Source organism: Denticeps clupeoides, chromosome 15 (genome assembly GCF_900700375.1).
Source record: "Denticeps clupeoides chromosome 15, fDenClu1.1, whole genome shotgun sequence".
NCBI lineage: Eukaryota > Metazoa > Chordata > Actinopteri > Clupeiformes > Denticipitidae > Denticeps > Denticeps clupeoides.
The window spans coordinates 8,055,085-8,075,975 of NC_041721.1; the positions used below are offsets into that span (position 1 = coordinate 8,055,085).

Consider the following 20,891-nt stretch of genomic DNA (forward strand, 5'->3'; position numbering starts at 1 on the left):
TGACATGATGTTCCTACACAGATGTTACCATGTGTACGACTGGTTTCTGTCTAATGACTTGGGAATGAGGGTGTAAACGTGGGTGCGTAAGGAGGTCGGTTCCGGCATGTAGAGGTGTTAGATAAAGGGAGGCTCCCCTTTCTCCCCACTTTACTGCAGAAGCCCACTCATAACATCTATTTAACCTTTTGGAGACTATAGGGATGTGGGTGTGCAGCCCTGTACAGTGACCAATCACAGTGTGCGCTGTGTGTTTACATGCAATGGGCAATGACCACTTACGTGTCGGTGTTCATTTGTGCACATTTGGTGTGTTTGCAACATGCATGTGTGTGTCCCATCATATGGAAGGAATAGAGGTGCGTCATGAAGTGGAGCACAGAATGGACGATTGTTTTGATACTCTGTGTTACCGTGGCAACGCATAGGGGTCACTTTTTTTTAAACTTTTTTTTAAGGGGAATAGACAGGAAGCTCTGTGGTGTCTGCTGATGATCAGAACCAAACGTCTTCTAGTCACAGGAGTTCTTGGGCCAACATTAATTCAGAGTTTGCAGAAAGTACTACGCCCTTCACCTTTGACCCAAGTTAAACATCATCGAAGGATATATCTGTGGGAAACTGTGACAATTTTTGCATTAGTTTGTGCATCTAAGATATTGTTGCTGTTTATACTGGCACTAAAACCTCAAAAGCGTTATTTAAGACATTCCACCTTGACGTAACCTTTGCAAGTAGATGCTGGCTTTTGAGTGTGTGCTAAACAGGGAACAATGGGATGGATATAATGTGGGGAAAATCCTAGAAAACAATTCTTTCAATCACATGTTTAGCAAACAGGTTCTCAATCAGGACAGATAATAAATTAAATTTTGCCCCTGTCTAGGCAAATGTTATGTGAAAATGTGATGATGTTTAGTTTTCATGAGAAGATTATATGTGATAAAGGGCAGCCAGGGCTAGAATACCTCCCTAGGCTTCACAACCTGGCATAGGGTGCAGGGTAGGGTGTGGCTTTGCCCATTCTGCCTGGCATTAGATGCGTTCAGGACAGCGCTGCCAGGCCTCAATTACTGGGAAGTCATCCAGGACACACTGAAGCAATTACAGAACCTTATAAATCAATATGCAGCTGTTTCACATAGTGATCTGCTCCGGGCTCGCGCTGGATCCAACCCTCTTCAGGTCTGCTCTGATAATGTCTCCTCTGGTCAAGAGCAGAATGCTGTCTGGAAATGTGTGTAGATTTAAGTCACTCAGGGCTGCTCAGCCACTGGCCTGTCGTCACCAAGTGCCCAGAAATCAAACCTGTTTTTGTTTGATTGGGATTTTTTTTGTTTTCTTTTGTTTTGAACATAATTTTTTTTACATCATCAAAGCATGTGCTCATTCACTAGAAGATAGAAACATGTAAGTGATTTGCTCATGTCAAGAATATATTTCAGCTTACCATGCTAATGATACACTGGATACTGCAATGTGTTGTTTAAACGCTGAAATTAGACGTTGTCAATTCTTTATCGCCATCTAGTGAATGTGTCTATTCATCTGTTCCTTTAGGATTTATGATATCAGTTCACAAAAGGGAAACTTATCTTATTAGCACATTTCACTATACCAGGTGAATGTATATATCATGTACTTGACTTCAAAAATGATATGACAAGACATTTAACCAGTCTTTGGATCTGGAAATTAAAAGAGCTGCAACACTGCACTCTTGTGGTCAAATACGGTATGACCAAATATACCGTTGGCTTCGTAATAGATCGTGGACAGCAGATAAGCATTAAATCTGAAGCTCTAAAATAATCACAAAGATATTCGGTTTTACACACAAATGCTACACAATAAGAAACTGAATAAATAGTGCAATGTTGGACGCTTTTATTTTGAAATCTCGTACAGAGCGGGATCTGCCAAAATAATAATCTATTTGTACTCATACTTTGTTGAATACTTGTGTAATGTGTACACCTACGGCAGTATACATAGACTATATAAAAGTCTGTCACCTGTAAACACACTTTTGCATCAGAATGCTTGGCTTTTATTTTGAAACGAACCGGAAGTTCCTCCTGTGTAAGGTACGCATGCCGTAGATTTCTGCTCCGAAAAGACCGTCGTCGCCTGAAAACCGTGGCTCGTTTTCCGTAAATATGAGGCGTTTTCGCTGAGAGCCTCTTTAGTGGGCTGTCGCGGCGCGCCTCCGATTGTGAAACCGGTTTTCAAGGTCACTCGCAGGTGTGTCCCAATGTGGCGCTTGTAACCGAGCGTCCGTACGTGTCTCCGCGCATCAGGGGCTTCACCCGATCGCGTTTCATTAAAGGCTCCCGGGAATGTCGGCGCCGAACAAGGAGCAGAGACGAGCCTGCTGGGCCGCCAGGGATGATCTGTGGAAGTGTCTCGACGGCGGCCAGGACGACGCCGAAGCCTGCAGGCCGTTCCAGCAGCGGTTCGAGTCGAGCTGCCCGGCTCAGTGGGTACGCACGTCCCGCTGGTTTTCATTTATATTTACAGCATTTATCCGACGCCCTTATTCAGAGCGACTTACAATCAGTAGTTAGAGGAACAGTCCCCCCCCTGGAGCAACACAATGGTAGTAAGTGGGGTTTGAACCTGGGTCTTCTTCTGGTTCATTCCCACTAGGGAAGCCCGGTTGACTTCGGATGAAGGAGACAGGTTGGGGAATCGGCGGGACCGTGATTGGCTGTGCATGCAGACTTTCTTTAAGGTAGATACGTTTAATTATGCATCCACATGTGACTGCCCCACCCTGGCAGCTCCTCTTACCCCCAATGGGTCAACATTGGTGGACGTGTGAATTTACATTTACAGCATTTAACAGACACCCTTATCCAGAGCGACTTACAATCAGTAGTTACAGGGACAGTCCCCCCCCTGGAGACACGCAGGATTAAGTGTCTTGCTCAGGGACACAATGGTAGTAGGTGGGATTTGAACCTGGCTCTTCTGGTTCATAGGCGAGTGTGTTACCCACTAGGCCACTACCACCCCATATTGGGCCAGATTTATTTCTGGGGATAGATGAAAGGGCAGCATTATAGGTTGGAGATAGGTTGTGTCTGAGGCCTCCACCTCCTCTCTCAAACCACCTATCTTCTCTGTCCAATATTTGAACATTTTTGTCCAAAAATGAGTGTCCTTTGTCCTTCAGATGAAGGTACACCTCTGATTCTGGCCCTGGGGTGTTGCTCCTTCTTTGGGATGGACTAATCTCAGTCTCTGAGCCTATTCAAGACAGGAGTGAGGTGAAATCAACCCTTGTGATCACAAGCCAAATTCTGTGGATGCAGAATGAAATGCATCTACCTCAAAGAAAGAAAGTCCAGTTGCCATGACTCAACTTTCAGACAATATCACCTGGATGACTGAGAATCTTCACAGAATCTTCACAGTTTAGGTCGATGAGCGCAGTTACTTTCCTCAAGTTAGGGTGATTTAGTATATACATTTTGTAATATTAAAAGTGTCTCTTAGACTCATAAGTCATTTTTAATTAAGTTCCTTTCACCACAGTTTACTAACTGATCAAGAACTTGTGCTTTCTGGAGAGATTGTCTTCGCCACTTGTGGATTTCTGTAGTCTAAGTGCAAACATGTATATATTATTTTTTTTATATTCGTATTTTTTTTTTGCAGGATTTGTAGGCACCAAATAATGATGCTCATGTATTTTTCCTTGCAGGTGAGGTATTTTGTCAAAAGGCGTGACTTCTTGAAGTACAAGGAGCAACTACAGGCCGCAGGATATGAGTATGCGGAAGGACCAGCAAAGACATAGACTGGAAGATAAAGTTATGACAGGGACTGACCCGATTTTACCAGCTGGGCCATGGACAGCAGCCACGGCAAGATCCTGAAGCACTGTGGACCACCAGAGCCCTGTTTTATAGTTTGCTAAGTCGTAATTCTGTATGAATGGAGTATCTGTCTTTATTTATAAAGATGGGATGTGGACATGGCCATCATTGTGGCACTGTGTAATATACCTATTAATAAAAAAAAGTTATCGCCAGTTCATCCTTTACCTGTAATAATTAAAAAGTTTATATCTAAGTTGCACATTCATAGATTTTACGGAAATGTTATTTATTCATGAGGGTATAGTATACAGTAGTATACTTCATCTGATATATATGTACACAGAAATGTATTAATCGTTTAAAGTAGTTGCACAACTGAATAAATTAAGAGCTACTGAAGATTTGTAGGTTCAGTTATCTGGTGTACATCAGTTACAACGTTAATACTGTACAAAAACCTTCGTACATTTCACAAACAGGATTATGTAGCTGAATAAGTAGATAGGCACTACTGTGAGCTGACTGCTCCCTATAGTATTTAGTAGCATATTTTGTGCATACCCAGCACGGCAAACTATGGTAAATTTATTACACTAGTTTACAGTACAAAAAAAAAACATCAGAAAACTGATGATATACACATTTTTTTTCTTCAATGACTAAGCTGCGGGGTTGTATTATGGGGACACCCTATGTGGCCGTATGATATAAAAAAGTATAGTGTTAGAAAAACGCTACAATTCTGTTAAAGAAGGAAAAAAATGCAGAATTTACACCACTTCCTTATATCTAAGTACAAAACTGGCGAGTCTGTGGTGTGTGATGTTCCTTAAAGGTGAGCTTGTATATTCTTTCATTCGTTTTTTTTAAACACACCAAAAAAAAGTTGAGCAAGATTTACTGAAGGATCATGTCCATTTCACATAAGTACAAAAATGGGAAGTTTTTCGATTCAGCTTAAACTACTCTGAAACTCAGATAATAATGATGTTTTTAACATATTGGGTTTTTTTCCACAACATAAAAATACACATCACCTCAGATCAACAGGATGGAAATTGCTCAACGAAACACTATAGTGGTTCCATCCTAACGCCGCTCATGTTCTCCAAAGTCCCTTGTTTGTGATAACGTCTTTTCCTTCTCACACCAAACTTTCGTTTTTCATACAGAAGGGACAAGGAGCCATGTTTGTCCCGCTCAGGTTTTTCAGTCTGTTGTAAGAGAAAACGTCTCTCTCCCTGCGTCAGTCCCCAGGCTTTTATTGTAGAAACTCTTCTCGGACCCTCTTGTTCCTTGGTGGCCCCCTTGTGGCTACAAGCTGCTAGTGACATTTCTCATGACCGCCCAGGCAGGAAATTCATTAAGTTGGAAAAGTGGAACTCCCCAGGTCATGATTGCCAGCATGACCACAAAAACTCCAATTAGGTTCACTCCGAAACCTGCTTTAACCTGCAGAACAAGAAAAAAAAGGCACTTACATAAACATTAAACTATATTTTTGAGGCATCGATGTACTTCAATTAAGGGTGGAAGTAGCCTAGTGGGTAACACACTCACCTATGAACCAGAAGACCCGGGTTCAAATCACGCTTACTACCATTGTGTCCCTGAGCAAGACACTTAACCCTAAATTGCTCCAGGGGGGACTGTCCCTGTAAATACTGATTGTAAGTCGCTCTGGATAAGGGCGTCTGATAAATGCCATAGATGTAAATGTAAATGTAATTAACTGATTTCGATTATCTATTTATTATTTATTTTAAAAATCCAGTTAAATCACTTATTCTTCTGTTTAATGTGGTATGAAAAAACAGCTTTTGCATATTCATGCTTTCTTCCATTTAGATTTACTGCATTTTTCAGACACCCGTATCCAGGTCGACTTAAAATCAGTAGTTACAGGGACAGTCCCCATGCAGCAAGTGAGGGTTAAGCTTCTTGCTCAGGGACACAATGGTAGTAAATGGTGTTTGAAACGGTCACCTAGTTCATTGGCAGGTGTGTTACCAACTAGGCCTATCTGCTTAAGTTACCAACTTTCTATCTGCTTATACTTCATATTGCTGATATTTGTGAATGTTTTGTTGATGAAATAGTGGACGCATCATTTGATTGCTTCAGAAAAATTTTTTTGCACATGGCTTATTTTCATAAAACAACATAAGTAAAGTTTATTTCTTACCATATCACTGATTTGCACATGTCCATAACTGAACACAATGGCATTCGGTGGGTTCCCTACGGGCAGCATGACCCCAAAGGACACGCACATGGTGGACGGGATCAGTGTGTGCAGGGGGTTTATCTGCAGGGTCTCTGACTAACAGACAGAGAGACAAAGGGGCAAAAGTCACATTGCTGTCCCCAACTGCTAAGAAAACAACATTTTCATCATTATTTTGTATTACAGACATGTACTCTAATATTTGGAGAGCTTTGAACTTTGATTACAGCATGGATTTGTTGTGACATTTTTTTCTGTTAGCACCTCCCAACTAACCATTCTTTCACAATTAGAGCCTGATGAATGCCAAATGAAAATTTACTGATGGAAAATAATGGTTTGCTGTTTTTTTTATTGTCATATGGACCAACAGACAAGACCAACTCAACCAAACCTTGATCATATCACTGCTCTCCTCATGCTCTGGACTCATCTGACCACATGACCCTTTAACATTGATCCAGAGTCCAATCTTTGTGGTCCATGGCAAACTGAACCTTTGTTTGTTCTTTCACGTATAGCCTTGTTTATAATTACCTTTCTGATGGCCACACTGCTCATTAGTGCCAAACGTCTAGGTGCTCTTTACAGTTCATGTGGAAATGTTCTTACCTTTGTGTGTTCCACAGTCAATTGTCTACCATTTGACTTCACCAAAAATGTAAGTGATCTCTGATATGATGGTTTTACTCTATCCTTCCAGGTTTGATTAATGTGTTGAACAGTTCTTAACTGATATTTGAGCCTTTTTTCTAGTGGTCTCCTTGTTTAATATTCTTGGCTCAGGCCAGTAATTCTAAAATTCAAAGATATGTTTCTTCTGAATATTAATCAATGACATATTCGTTTTTTGTTCGGCAGCTAACATGCAATTGGGTGATATTGTGTTTTTTTTCTGAGCTCTTACCAATGCAGAAAGGATGGGGAGGAACACTGTGAGGGTAGCAGGGTTACTGGCAAACTCAGTGACTGCAGAGACAAGGAGACATGCCAGCAAGGTGACAGCCCATGGTGGTAGGCCATTCATGGGCTCCAGTTGACGACCAATCCACATAGATAGACCTGAAACCTGCAGGAGGAACCACAGAACATTCCAGAACCAACAAGAGTGGATATATACTTATCTATTACATAATGAATTTGATTTAAATATCAGCAGCACACAATACTCAATAATGCCTTTAATTTAGGAAAATCTGCATGTGTCTGACCTTGCAACCTGCAGCCAACGCATATCCTCCTCCAACCAAGATGACAATCTCCCAAGGCATGAGCCTTTGAAAGTCTTTCCATGTTATCATGGGGGCAAGTGGGTCCTCCTCACTCTCCTCATCATCTTCCACTGTTGGAATACACATACTCACGGTGATGTAGCACCATTTCCACATCATGAGACAAACCAACAAATGCACACAATTCAAATAAGCCTCCATAGTAAAAATGTATGATAGATTCGTGGCTTTACAGATTGGAGTGTGCACCAATAAAAACAGATCAGGAAATAATACTGTTAGAGCGATAGATAAAGATTAGTTATTTGTTGTGTTTTTGCTTTAATATTTGTAGATTGTAAAGGAAGGGAACCTTTTTATATATTTTTTTTATTGTGGGGAAAAAAGCTAATTTCAAGAATGTTTAATCAAGAATGACGCAGACATAGGGATCTGCTGCAATAACAACACTTTTGTATATTTCTGTAATGTGTCTCTGGATGTCTGTGAGAGGAACAACATATTGCACTGCACCGCTGTGAACCCCTGTGCATGGACCCTGTGTGTTCTGGACATAGGAAGGTCTAGCTGCAGCAGGTGGGCAGACTGACCTTTAACCTGGCTGCTGGACACAGATGGCCAGGGTTTGCGTGCTGGGATGAGAAAAAGCAGGAAGCCAAGGAGGACAGACACGGTTGCATCAGTGCGGTAACCTTTCCTGTGAAGACGTGGATGCGTTAGTAATGGTCAGTCACTTCACCAAGCACAATATTCTAGGTGCTTTTTTTGTGCATGCGCTAAAAGAACACACTACAATAGGGACATACTTCTCAAACAAAGATGTCCAACCAGGGACAAAGCCAGGTTCTCGCGTGAACCACAGAAGGGTCATCAGGATGAAGAACACGCCAGTTACCACCTCTGGGTAGCTGTGGAAGTTCAGAATAAAGTTGACATAAAGTTGACAGAATAAAGTTGACTAATTTACTATTAAATTAGATTACTAAATTAGATTAAATTAGATACTAGATTAACTATTTTATCCATCTTTATTGTGAAGGGGTGGGTATGAGGCTGACCTGATGGGTCCCAGTTTGTGGTATTCATCATGAATGCGTTTTTCTGATAACATCTCTCTTCTTGTCTTGCGCTTCTTACTGAGAGAACAGGTCTCCTTAAAGCTAGGAAGAAAACAAATGTACCTTTTTAGCAGTGGCAATGAAAGGAAGGTCTTTAAAGAAAAAAGGGAAAGTCAAACGAATTGTCATTGTAAAACACTGCAGCACAGCACACGGTGACACAACGAAATGTGTCATCTGTTTTTAACAATCACCCTTGCAGTGGGCAGCCATGACAGGTGCCCGGGGAGCAGTGTTTGGGGACAGTGCTTTACTCAGTGGCACCTTGGCGGATCAGGACTTGAACCGGCCACCCTCTGATTACGGGGTGAAAATTATATTGTCCAGAAAACACAATTTGGCACATATAATTGACCAATTTAGAAATTACTTTTAGATTTTGTTTGTGTAGGCACATCTTGGAACTGAGCTAAATGGTAGGTTCACAAGACAAATGAAGAAATAAAATAAATTTATATCAATTTATACTACCACTGAAATTACTCCATGGCTACTTTAGGTGTACCGAGAATAAGGCCTACACATCCAAATCAATCGCACACAGGTCACACATGAGACATGAACAAATCTGTGATCTAGACTTACTTGCAGCCTAGGAACAGGAAATGAAGCCAGACCCAGGTCAACAGCAGCATGATTAAGGCAATTGGTAATCCAAAGATAAACCAGGTTCCAAAGTTGATGACCTTTGCATCTGGGTAACGGCTGGGAAACAAAATGACAAAGCTCATTAAATAAAGTTGTACATGCTTTTTGTGAAGACAGTCTTGAATGATTTGCTGTCACACTTGTTCAGTAATCTAACAAATTAAACAAAACTAAACATGAGAGTCAAGAGATACGTGAAATCCTGATAGAGAGATGGTTGATTCAGAGGTCAGGTTCTGTGTGTTCTCTCAAAACCATAGATGATTATAAACATCTTCAAACATATTTAGAAGCATGGTGAGTTATGAGCTGGTCAGCAAGATCACAGTTTGTATTACAATCCGGATTGTGTTTGTTAAGTACCTCAGCATGCACAGAGAATTACACCATGTTTTCGTTCTACTTACTTGAGACTTCAGAGGTCATTGGGTAAAGTTCTTTCAAGATTTAAGAAGACAGCCAAAGTTCTATCTGCATAGATTGTATCAATGTCTTGAATGAGAACTGATAAAATTGTGCTTTTTGTGAGGAGGCAAATTTTCAAAAAATTCAAAAATTTTCATTAGAAAATTTGGAAAGTATTTTTAGTCTTATCCCGAAAAGTAGGCACTAACTCATGCAGTTTTACTGCTGGTTCAGTTGAAACTCTTATCAATGTGTATTGGTTAATTTGTGAAGTCTTTACTGCTGACTATCCATTCTGATGGCCCAGATGTCTTAGTTTTATTAGACCTGACTGCTGCTTTTGATACTATGGACCATTCGATTCTGTTATCATGTTTAGAGCACTGTGTAGGCATCAGCCCTTGCATGGTTTTAGTCATATTTAATTGGTTCTCAATCCATTTAGGCAACTTTTCTTCAGCTACTGCTCCCCTCACGTCTGAAGTCTCCCCATTGGCCCCATTCTATTATATAAGTACCTACTCTACCTTTACTCTACCTACTGCCACTGGGGTTGATATTTAAAAAACACCACACTGATTTTCACTGCTATACATGCCCAAATCTAAATGCCATTAAAATCTATTAGTAGTGATTCAATCCAGCCTCTCATTGACTACTTAAGTGAGGTAAAAGCCTAGATGAGCAATACCCAGGCTGGTGGTCTCACTGTATTTCTAGGTCCATTGTCCCCATATCTCTACCTCTCTCAAAAAGTCTTGGTGTGACCTTTGATAGTACATTGACAAACTTTGACAAACTAGTGAGCTCTGTTATAACAAGCACATAGCAAGTTTTTAGCAATTAAGGACTATATCAAGGACTATTTATCTACATCCTAGGGCACTTTCATACCTTAGTATGTTCGCTTTGGTCCGAATCAGTCTAAGAGTTTTGAATGTTTTATGAAAGTGAAGTAGTTATCATTGTGATACACTGCAGCACAGCACACAGTGCTCGGGATTCGATCCAGCAACCTTCTGATTATGGGGCCGCTTCCTTAACCGCTAGGCCACCACTGCCCCAAATCATTTTCCTGTTGGTTAATTTTCCTTTCACGCATGGAAAAACCCATGTGAATTTAAATGCATCGCTTCAAACAACAAAAGGAAATACAGGAAGCAGATTTGTGTGAAATTATATGTAAAGATATAATGGAAGTACATTTATAGGGGTTGGCTGTTGCCCTGGCGAGTTTTGGTTATATTAAATGCAATGTTTTTGGCTTTAATGCAGAATTGCGGAAACAAAGTTAAGTTCGATTCAAGCACACTCAAACATCTGTATTATCTAAAGTGAAGTGATTGTCATTGTGATACACAGCAGCACAGCACACGGTGTACACAGTGAAATGTGTCCTCTGCATTTAACCCATCACCATTGGTATTATTTCAGTAAAGGCGGAACATTGATATGTGAAAAAAATCTATCACCAACGTGATACTTAATCACCATCTACTTAAACCTAATATTGGTATTAGACTAAAAATAAAACAGTGAGTGAACAATGTTTCAATGAATGTAAAAATCTATCCAGTTCTCTTTTTCTACCGAGGTGCCTACAAAATATATTTATGCTAATGTTTTTTCATAGCATTCAATTTTACATAAAGCTGTAAATTTTATTTACAGTCCAGTTATTTATCTATCATTAGCTGTGAATTAGATTGTTGGTATTTCATACATCCTAGACCCAACACAACTATTGAACAAAGCATGATTCCTAACCTAGTGAGGAACATGTCTTAATAATTTACTCCATGTACTCCAAGTGGAGACTTTAGCCTCTAAGCACAGTAGCTATCTTTGAATGGACCAGGTCATTGTGTTACCTTTGACCCTCTCAACACTACTTTCTGTCTTCTTCTCATCCTATCTTTGTGAGGTCAACAAAATAGAATGTTGTAGTAAGCGTACTAGCATGTCATAACACAAAGTAACCTTTGCACAATAAATATTCTCCATAAAAAACTGCCATTTTCCTTGGAAGTCTTAAATTGAATTTTTGAAAAATTAAGGCCTGAAAAAAATACTAGTAATCCTTAAATCTAGAGTTTTGTGGTTCTTAAAATACTGCAGACCCAATACTAAATTTGGTGAATTTCTAATATGTGTTTTGCATTTTTGTGTATGAAATCGTAATTAGCAAAACCACCTTTGGACCTAGACACCTAAATTCTGCACTCACTGGCAAAAGTTCTCCTTATATTAAAAATGTCTCTGGAATTACTGAATCAGGAATAGTCTAGTGAGGAGGGGAAAGTATTTTTCCTAATCAAATGAGACAAGTATTCGATCTGTCAGTAATCCGCCAGTCACCACTAGACTAGCGCCGAGCAATTGCGATGTCAGACTGTGCAATTACTAGGGATGTGCCAAACCACTGATTTCCTTTTCGATCCAATACCAAGTAAAATTCAGGTTGGTATTGGTTGAGCTGCTGGGGGGGCGGGGTTTGTGCTTGCCAAGGGCAGCAAACAGACTGGGCCCCCTTTCATGACATCACAGAAACACATTGATGTGTAAGGAGCTGTATTTCTACCAGCACGTTCACTTTCAGTTGTTTTACATTATGAGTTCATGGACTGAAGCAACAATATATTATGTCATTCTCTCAAAGTTTACCAACTGACTAAATTGAGACCGACTGCTCATTTTCACTTCAGTCTGTTAAACATTCCTGCCGTGTTTCGAACTGGAGTAGATCTGTAAATCCATTTCTATGAATTTAGTCGAGTCAACCTCATGTGATAAACGATCGGTCAGCAAACACAAACTTCTGGTTTATAGTACCTATCCTTTTTGCATGATTCGCTTCTTGAAAATGTGTTCCGGTGATTGCTTAAAGTGTTTCGCATGATGTAAATAAACTTATTAAATGTTTTTGATGATGAAATCTTAATGTGATTTTAAAATCGGCAGGTGATGGTGATACAACATGTATAAACCTCTGAGTATTTATGTTTGCAGGGGCCTTGTTACTTTTCACAGGGTTTTATCCGAGCACCACACTTCAGATCTTAGTCTTTCACACCCACCCTGTACAACAGCGCTGCTCTCTTAAAGCACCACACACATAAACTTAAGAAATTAATATATCAAATAATATATTACAATTACAATACTATTAATATTGTATTTTAGAAGAGCATCTGGCCCTCACAGTGTCTGACGATAAAAACTCTGGCCCTTGGAAAAATCTAGTTGATGACCCCGATGTAGGGTCTTAAATCAAAATGGCCTTGACAAAATTTTGGCTTCTTTAAACCTGCAGAAACACTGCCATATCATTGAGATGCCCTCTAAGACAGCTTTAAGGCAATTGCAGGAGCTTGAGTAAATCTTTGTGCATGCATATAGTCTGATGCATATTATGTAGTGCAAATCTTGCCACCCCTGGTATGAATTATTTTCTTCATCACAAATGCAAAATATGTGCTTTCTAAGTCAAAACGTAAAATGTTAAAGGAACAATGATAAAAGCAGCCATTGGTATTGAGATACTGTACTTGTTGAACTGCTCTGCAAAAATGAGGTTGGTGGAAGTGCCGGTGATGGTGATAAGGCCTCCGATGGTGGCAGCGTAGGTGATGCTGAGAGACAGACACTTGCAGATCATGTGATCCCTTTTGGTGGGGTACATAGAGTTCCTCCTGATCTTTGGCTTCTTTGGGGGTGGCTCTGTGATGCTAACTCTGCTAACGCCAATCTGCAAGGCAGACATTACCATTTTTTTTTGTTACTCCAAATGTCAAAAGCTACATGAAGATCTCTAAACTTTCACAGTGACATACATCAGGCAAATGTCCGTTGCTTTGCTTTAGTAATTCGGTGCTTGTCTTGAGTTGTGTGCTTGACTTCAGTCCCAGGCCATTTGGTTCCTGTACAATGCATAACCATTAACGATAATATCACAGTATAACAGCCGCCAAATTACTTTGTTTTAGTAGATCAGACAGATGCAATATGTACCTCACTGAGTGTACAGACCTCCTGCTTCTCACAGCTACAGTAAATGAGAAAAAGTATCATGAAGAAAACCACCATTACAGAATAATGTTGTAAACTGTGCTGCAGTGATTCAGCTGACCTGTCTCTTCGGTACCAAAGTTCAAGCTGATTCTTGGACACGTTTTCTGGTGGAGCAACAGTAATCAAACATATTAGTATTCTAGAATCTCTTGCCACACCCATACACAAAAGTGGGTAGAGTAGCCAAAACTTTTTTTTACTGAAATATGCATAGCGTTGGCCCAAAATAATAATACTTAAGTACAAGTAAAAAGAAGCCATCCAAAAAAATTACTAAATTTAGTAAGAGTAGGAGTACTAAAGTATGTAGTGATAAGACTACTCAAGTATTGAGTAACAGTTTGATTGGGATATCTCATTTATTTTTTAGGAACAATGTATTCAGACAGAAAAATATAAATGTGCCATTACTGGTATCATCCAGAAATAATTAATTGACTAACTCTGAGTGTACAAACTATCTTATACATGCTAATTATACATGTTAGCATTGCTATATTAAATAAAACGGCTAAACAATAACACTAATTCCTTCCTCTACAGAAAATATATAGAGGTCTACTTAGTTTATGCCACCATAAGTGTAGCCATGTAGCCATGCAAGTGATTATTTTTTTTGCTATACATGAATGGTGAAACATAGTCATGGGTTAGATCTACTGCTGGCATCTGTCTAGCAAAAATCAAACATATAAATGTTTTTTAAAAGGAACAAGCGTTGCCCAATGTGGCGAAGTAAGAGTTGAGCTTCTTATTCCCAAATATACTCAAGTAAAAGTTAAAAAGTATGGGGTCGAATACCTTGTCTTAGAAATAGATTTATTTCAGAAAGCTACTCAAGTAAGTGTAACAGTAAATGTAACTCCTTACTACCCGCCTATGCCCATACAGAGAAAAACATACCAAGATGTTGCACAAAGTTGTAATTATAGCCTGATACACATTAATACACATGAAATTACATTATTTTAATAAACTTGGGTTACAAAAGGCTCTCGAATTAATTGGTTTGTGCTTTAATTACAAAATCGAATTTACATGCACTTTGATGAGAGCGTTTATTTAAACTACTCACCACTGTCAGGAGTGTCTGTGGCGTTCTCAGAGTCGTCCTGGGCATCAGCGATGCCCGTGCTAATGAGCTGCTGGAGGACAGCCTCAGCAATGGGCATCACCATGGCTGTGGTGGAGGTGTTACTCAACCACATGGAGAGGAAGACCGTACAGCACATGAACCCCAAAACCAGCCTGAAACATTAAACCATCATCAGTTACCCCAGGCCATGGGTTTGCAATACATTTTCAAAAATGAGTGCCATGAAAGTATCTCGTAAATGTTGCTCCCTTCAAAATTAAGCGATGTTTAGTCTGTGCAGCTGAGATGTGACATGAATATGAGTTAAGCGTGTATGAAAATGCAGTATGGGGTGTGGATGTTTGAAATGCATACTGACATGCCAGGCTTGGCACCAGCGATCATGACCATTCGAAGGGCGATGCGCTTATGAAGGTTCCATTTCTCAATGGAGGCAGCCAAACAGATGACGCCCATTAGCAACAGAGTGGTGTCTTTGAAATACTCCGCAGCCACCTGTAAAGACACGCACACATATAACACTTTTAACGTTTCAACTCAACGTATTGCAGGGGATTTACAATAATGTAAAAAGCCGATCACAGCATTTTGAAACGATGCAAAATGTATCAAAGAGGTATTTTACTGCAAAGAGACAAACTTTGCATGCAGGTGATAAAACACAGAGAGAGAGAGAGAGAGAGAGAGAGAGAGAGAGAGAGAGAGAGAGAGAGCACTCACAGTGTTTAACAATGTTTTTACAAATGAACAAAAAATTTTAAATGATTTTATCCAGTCATCCAACCCTGCAATCAAACCCTGGGTAGTCTATTCTATTTATTTGAATTGCTGCATTTGGAAATTAACAAAAATAAATGTAAATGTGACAATTATTAATTAATGTTCTCAAAACTTCTAGCAAAATAACAAGCCTACCATGGTTCATTTATTTCCATTAACGCTGCTATATTTACCTGTCAAACAAGCGTGCTGTTAATCTGTATGGTTGGCTGATTTGGAAAGTTTTATATTGGTTTTAAGAGTGTGGACCAGAGGAGGTAAAGGAGTCACATGTGACAGAGAGGGTTAATCTTTAAGTGTGACACATCTGTGCATATGCCAGGTAAGCAGGACTTTTCTGACGGCCCACTCTGAGTATCATAAAGCTCTTTACTGGTTAATATAGAGGCAAGAATAATCGGTAAATTGTAAATTTTCCACTCCAATGTAAATTATGACTTAATTCCTTATGTAGAAGGTTATTCATACTAAAATACTCAGAATCTTTGCCTCGTATAGGGAATACATTTACATTTAAGGCCATTTAAGGCCCTATTTCATCTGGAACCCTCAAACCACACAATCTTTTCTTTCCTGTCTATTATTGGTCACAATCATTGCTAGACCTGTCACTGACCTGCAAATATCCTTATGACACCAGTGACCCTTCAATAACATATACAGACATAGAAAGTAGATTACTTTCATGTACTTGCATAATTGCAAATCATAATTGCATAATTGTTATCCTGATTACACATATTATATTATGTCAAAAGAGCAAATCCTTGTATTCAAAAGCAATGTAAACGTAAAGTCCTGTTTGCTGCATCACCGTCAGTCCAAATGACCCAGTTTCAATCAACATGTTTTGGCATTGAAAGCTACAGATGAACTTTTTTTTTTTTCCGAAAAACCAATCAATCTCTGAAAGATAAGTTAACCTGAACTTTTCACCTAAGTGTTGTACTTTACCAATAAGCCAGTTGAATTTGCTTGCCTTGGGGAAATGTATTGGTGGAAGCTCCACAGGAGGATGGACATATGAATTGCGGATAAAACACACCTTTGGAAATATTGGGGCAATGCCTATTGGGGGATGAACCTAAGATAATGAAATTGTATATAAGGTTTGGCCAAGCAAACTTTGCTGTGCTCATGGGACGATGCCTGCTTGAACTCATTATGAAGCTTGCTGTACTTCAACTTCTCCATGAGATTTGAAGTGAAGTGAAGTGATTGTCATTGTGATAGACTGCAGCACAGCATACGGTGCCACAGCGAAATGTGTCCTCTGCTTTTCTGATTACAGGGCCGCTTCCTTAACTTCAGGTACCATTTGTAACTGCAGCTGGTTCAGTGTGCCTTGCCAACAGCTGCTGTAATGGGCACATGTACATCAGAACAATGGAAGAAGGTGGCCAGCTGCACGTGCCTTTTTTACCTGTGGTCCTAGGTGCACTATGGAAAAAAGCCAACCTGGAGGATGCATTGTGATGATTCGGACACTATGCTGGGAAACCTTGGGTCCTGCTTTCATGTGTATGTTACGTAGATCCAAACTGCCTACATAAACATTGTTGCTGACCAAATACACCCCTTCATGATGACACTAATGTCCTGGCATGCCTGGTTTTTTGTTTTGTCTTCTTGTTTTATCACCCTTACGTGTACTTCATGTCTACCTTCAGTTGTGAAAGGCATTACCCTGTTTTACCAAAATTGTTTAAGAATAGTTTGAAGAAAATGTGTTAGAATTTTTTGTTTCACATGTCCAATCAACCATGTGTGGGATTTTCAGAAAAACAATTCCAATCCTAGGAGGTACCAAGTCACAGCTTCTAATTAGACTCATAGGGGTATATATTTAGACATTATTTAAGACAGTGAATGTGCAAAGACAGCACATTGGATGTGTTCCAGTCAGAATGAAAATATCTCTGGTGTGGTGGAAGTCCTGAGATGACTATATTAAAGCTCAAGTTAATTATGAATAGTTTTTGTATGAGGAGATAAACGGTAGGTAAAAGAGGATGAGGGAGAAGGATCCTGCACAAGTTTTGGCAGTTTTGTGATTGATATTTTGGGGAAATTTGCTTGTTGTAGTTTTTTGAAAACAGAGCTATTATGCTTTTGATAATAGGATTGTTATGGCTGATTGTTTTATATATAAATGTTGGTTACAATTCACAGTCAGAACCCGCTTAATTCACTCTGGGGTTTGGGGTGCTGGAGACACAAGGCAGGGTGCCAGCCTACCGCAGTGAAAAGGATGTAAATTTACATCACATTTCCTTTTGCCTGGGTGGGCCTCGAACCACCAAGGCCATGTCATGGACCTGTCTGTCCATATCATAATTCTAACCTCAGTGTTATATATTCATGTGCTTACCTCACTGGACTTGAGAACCCCAAAAAGGGGGTACAGGAACGCTGGCACCAATGCAGCTGCCCCGAGTGGCACAGCCTCTGAAACCCAGTACACCGCAGTCACTATCAGCACGTAAGCACAAGATGACTCCTAACGAGAGGGGGAAAGTGACACTGAATTAGACAAAATGCATTATAATGGTTACACACTGGCTTATATTGGCCAATTGATTTTTTTTCCAGTTATAATCAGTGCACTTCAGGCTCAGGGTCGACAACTGATTTTAACTGCAAAATGTCTTCTTTGGGGCCTGTTCATTTGCATACAAAGATCTTCCACAGTTCCAACCTTCATTCAGCCACAGTGCTGTAAATCCTCTGCATGAGAAAGAAAATTGTTAGACGAGGGGAAATGGCCCAAATCCTATAGTGTTACTACAGTACATTAGGGTCTCCTTTGACTGTGTAGTGAAGCACATGTGTCCCTGAGGCACTCTGTCAGACAGTGAGTGTGAGCTGTGTTCAAGGTTCATAATATTTGATTATTGCACATTGTTTTTAATTGTGCATTCATATTTTAATTGTCTCTATTTACATGGCTATGCATTAATTGCTCGCTTAAATAGTCAACTCAACAGCCAGGAACCTTAACATTTGTATGTCCTGTAACAGCAGGTACTGCCTGGTAAACCTCTCGGTGACCTCTTTGCATCACAACTGGCACTGGATATTCCAAATGCATGCCTTTTAGTAAGTGCCACTGCTGGTGGATTATGCGCTGTGCTTGCCGCACATGCTGTTTGTTTTTAAAATCTCTAATCTGTTCTTGAATGAGTTCATTCAAGACGTACAAATTTCTTGGGAAATTTTGAATCAATTTTTTTCTCCTACACAGTGGTTTTATATGGATCAGCACAGGCGACTCATCACCACAATGTATAAAAGACAGAATCAGGCAACAAACAAGGATGTGTGTGTCTGTCTGTTGTCATTAAAGCCGTTGATTCAATCACCCTAATGTATGTTAATGAGGTGTTAAAAGCTGTTCATTGGAGCATGTGATCAAAGCATGCCAACTGAGGTACAGGGAATCGCAAGAGCTGTGATATAATCTGCTGTTTTCAGAGGTATGCCTTGGGAAATAGTCATTTTGACAAAATAGGATAACTGTGTTTGCTAGTGTACCGTAAGTTTGGGTTCTTATTGCCTCTTCATCAACCAACGCTAATCTCTTAATAGATTGCTTCTCTTGATGCAAAGTGTCCCTGAGGACAAGCCAGGGTATAAGGATTGGACTCAGCTGAAAAAACACAAAATCTTCAAACAACTCCAGAGGGTGCCGGAACATCTCAGCTGGAGATGGTGGACATCTTAATCCTCGCTGTCACATGCGTCATAGAGCATGAGGTGAAATCAAGGAGTGATAACTCCTGAAGCTATGATTGATGGTTCTGTTGATCAGAACAGGCGTCCTCAGGATTTGGCATGGTGCCTAATTGGTGAAAGGTCGTCCTGAAGCCACAGGTACCTTAGGAAGTCCCAGTATTATATAACCAAATAATTTGACAAATTCACATGTGGATAGCATGAATTTGAAAAGGCATGATTTAGACCCTGTGATTGATCTGAGTCATCATATACAATGCATTGGCAAGCATGCTTATAGTTATAGAAAGGATGATGTAGTAAATTAAAATGTACATTTAAAGGATTTATGAGACGCCCTTATCCAGAATCAGTAGTTACAGGGACAGTCCCCCCCTGGAGCAGCTTAAGTGTCTTGCTCAGGGACACAATGGTAGTAAGTGGGATTTGAACTCTTCTTGTTCATAGGCGAGTGTGTTACCCACTAGGCTACTACCACCCATGAATAAAACAGTGCTAAGAAAGATTATTGTTCATTTAGAAGTCTTAAAACATGTACTTGAAGGCAGGACATATCCAGAGGACATCCATGCTTCATTTTGCATGGATTACATGCCAACCCCAACCATTTTTCTAAGTATTTATGTTACAATACATGACAGAAAGTGCCCCCTGAGAGGGGCAGATGTACTTACACTGCTGGGGTGGATGAGGGGTAAGGGCAGCAGCGACAACGGGATCATGACCACCAGAATCAGCTTGCGCGCTCTCCACAGTTTCTTCAGCAGGTCCATCCTTGCGGTCTCCAGCCTCATCGGCCTTTCCTTTGTTTTAAAAAATCTGTTGCTGTAAAAAATATCTTCTTATTTCAAGGAGTCCAGATGATGATCTGGGTCCCAGTCAAGTTTCAGATGTACCTAGTTTCTCCCAATCTGATTAAAAAAAACTGGTGGAGACTTTGATCATGTTGGAGACTTGGTACAAACACATGGACCTGCTGAGTTGGTTCAAGTGCTGTGGAATCTTACTTCTCCCACCTTTGCTGCCACCCCCTGAGCTCCACAAAGGCAGTGGGGTCACTGGCTCCGGCTACTTAACTCTCCTGCCCTGAGTTATTGACTGAGCTGATATGGAGTCTTTAAGAACCTCCTGTTGATTTCTTTCTTTATCTATCAGTCACTATTTTGCATTTCAAAGGAAAAAAGACGTAAGCAAAGTCACGTAAGGCCCCTGCAACAAAACTTTTAAAATGTTCACATTTATCACCCTTCTAATATGCAAATATCTTAAGCCGTGTGATATCTCCTCCCCATATTTCCTGGACCAATCAGGTATGAACGAGAAGAATTAAGAAGAATTTAAGTTTTACGACTGGTTTCTTATAATTTGACTGCTGAATTTGTACTAGTTTTGGGAACAATGTGACACTGTTTTGTGCATTTTGACTAGAATATTCCACAAATAATACAATGGCTGATTCAAAGCCTTGTGAATCAGAGTGTACCTGGAACCGTTATTAATATCATATGATCATCTTTATTTTGACATCATTTTAATTTTTATTACATGGAAACTACATGTATTATCAAAAGTCTTTCCCTCCTCGCTGGCTCCTTGTTAAAATGTGGCCAGTAAAAGTAGCATGGTCGGGAAGGTCCATCTAGTGGTGCAAGGATGCAACTGCCGAACCACAAACCACAGTGTGTGTAATGCAATTCGAGAGATGGGGGGGGATTGGTCTAAACCCTGAGCTGTGAAGAAAGGTCACATGAT

General features: G+C 40.0%; 2 protein-coding genes across 4 annotated transcripts; one reads left to right on the forward strand and one right to left on the reverse strand.

Annotated features, from left to right (window-relative positions):
• The first annotated feature begins 2,053 nt into the window (after positions 1-2,053).
• Positions 2,054-4,039, forward strand: coa6 (cytochrome c oxidase assembly factor 6). 3 transcript variants are annotated; one of them, XM_028955164.1, is made up of 3 exons: positions 2,054-2,087; positions 2,330-2,483; positions 3,710-4,039. In XM_028955164.1, exons 2-3 carry the CDS (start codon positions 2,340-2,342, stop codon positions 3,803-3,805), a joined length of 240 nt encoding a protein of 79 aa, XP_028810997.1. In that variant the 5' UTR covers positions 2,054-2,087; positions 2,330-2,339; the 3' UTR covers positions 3,806-4,039. The 3 variants fall into 3 exon arrangements, with proteins under 3 accessions (XP_028810997.1, XP_028810996.1, XP_028810998.1); XM_028955163.1 differs by having other exon boundaries at positions 2,068-2,087; positions 2,301-2,483; XM_028955165.1 differs by having other exon boundaries at positions 2,072-2,244.
• A 41-nt stretch (positions 4,040-4,080) lies between these two features.
• On the reverse strand, positions 4,081-20,343 carry slc13a4 (solute carrier family 13 member 4). Its single transcript, XM_028955162.1, has 16 exons — positions 19,814-20,343; positions 17,776-17,904; positions 14,983-15,119; positions 14,604-14,776; positions 13,587-13,632; positions 13,469-13,502; positions 13,291-13,377; positions 13,006-13,205; positions 8,990-9,109; positions 8,345-8,446; positions 8,093-8,194; positions 7,877-7,983; positions 7,266-7,396; positions 6,962-7,123; positions 6,013-6,150; positions 4,081-5,279 (listed from the first exon to the last, which is right to left on the reverse strand). The coding sequence occupies exons 1-16, from the start codon at positions 19,931-19,933 to the stop codon at positions 5,142-5,144; spliced, it is 1,926 nt and encodes a 641-aa protein (XP_028810995.1). The 5' UTR covers positions 19,934-20,343; the 3' UTR covers positions 4,081-5,141.
• Positions 20,344-20,891: the final 548 nt, after the last annotated feature.

Excerpts from the sequence above, each read along its gene's own strand:
- slc13a4 (XM_028955162.1), bottom strand. The coding sequence starts at position 19,933 with ATGAGGCTGGAGACCGCAAGGATGGACCTGCTGAAGAAACTGTGGAGA. Across the intron at positions 14,777-14,982 it reads GCTGGTGCCAAGCCTGGCAT|GCTGGTTTTGGGGTTCATGT; the intron begins GTCAGTATGCAT and ends TTAATGTTTCAG. Across the intron at positions 7,984-8,092 it reads TGGACATCTTTGTTTGAGAA|GAAAGGTTACCGCACTGATG; the intron begins GTATGTCCCTAT and ends ACGTCTTCACAG.
- coa6 (XM_028955164.1), top strand. The coding sequence starts at position 2,340 with ATGTCGGCGCCGAACAAGGAGCAGAGACGAGCCTGCTGGGCCGCCAGG. Across the intron at positions 2,484-3,709 it reads CGAGCTGCCCGGCTCAGTGG|GTGAGGTATTTTGTCAAAAG; the intron begins GTACGCACGTCC and ends TTTTCCTTGCAG.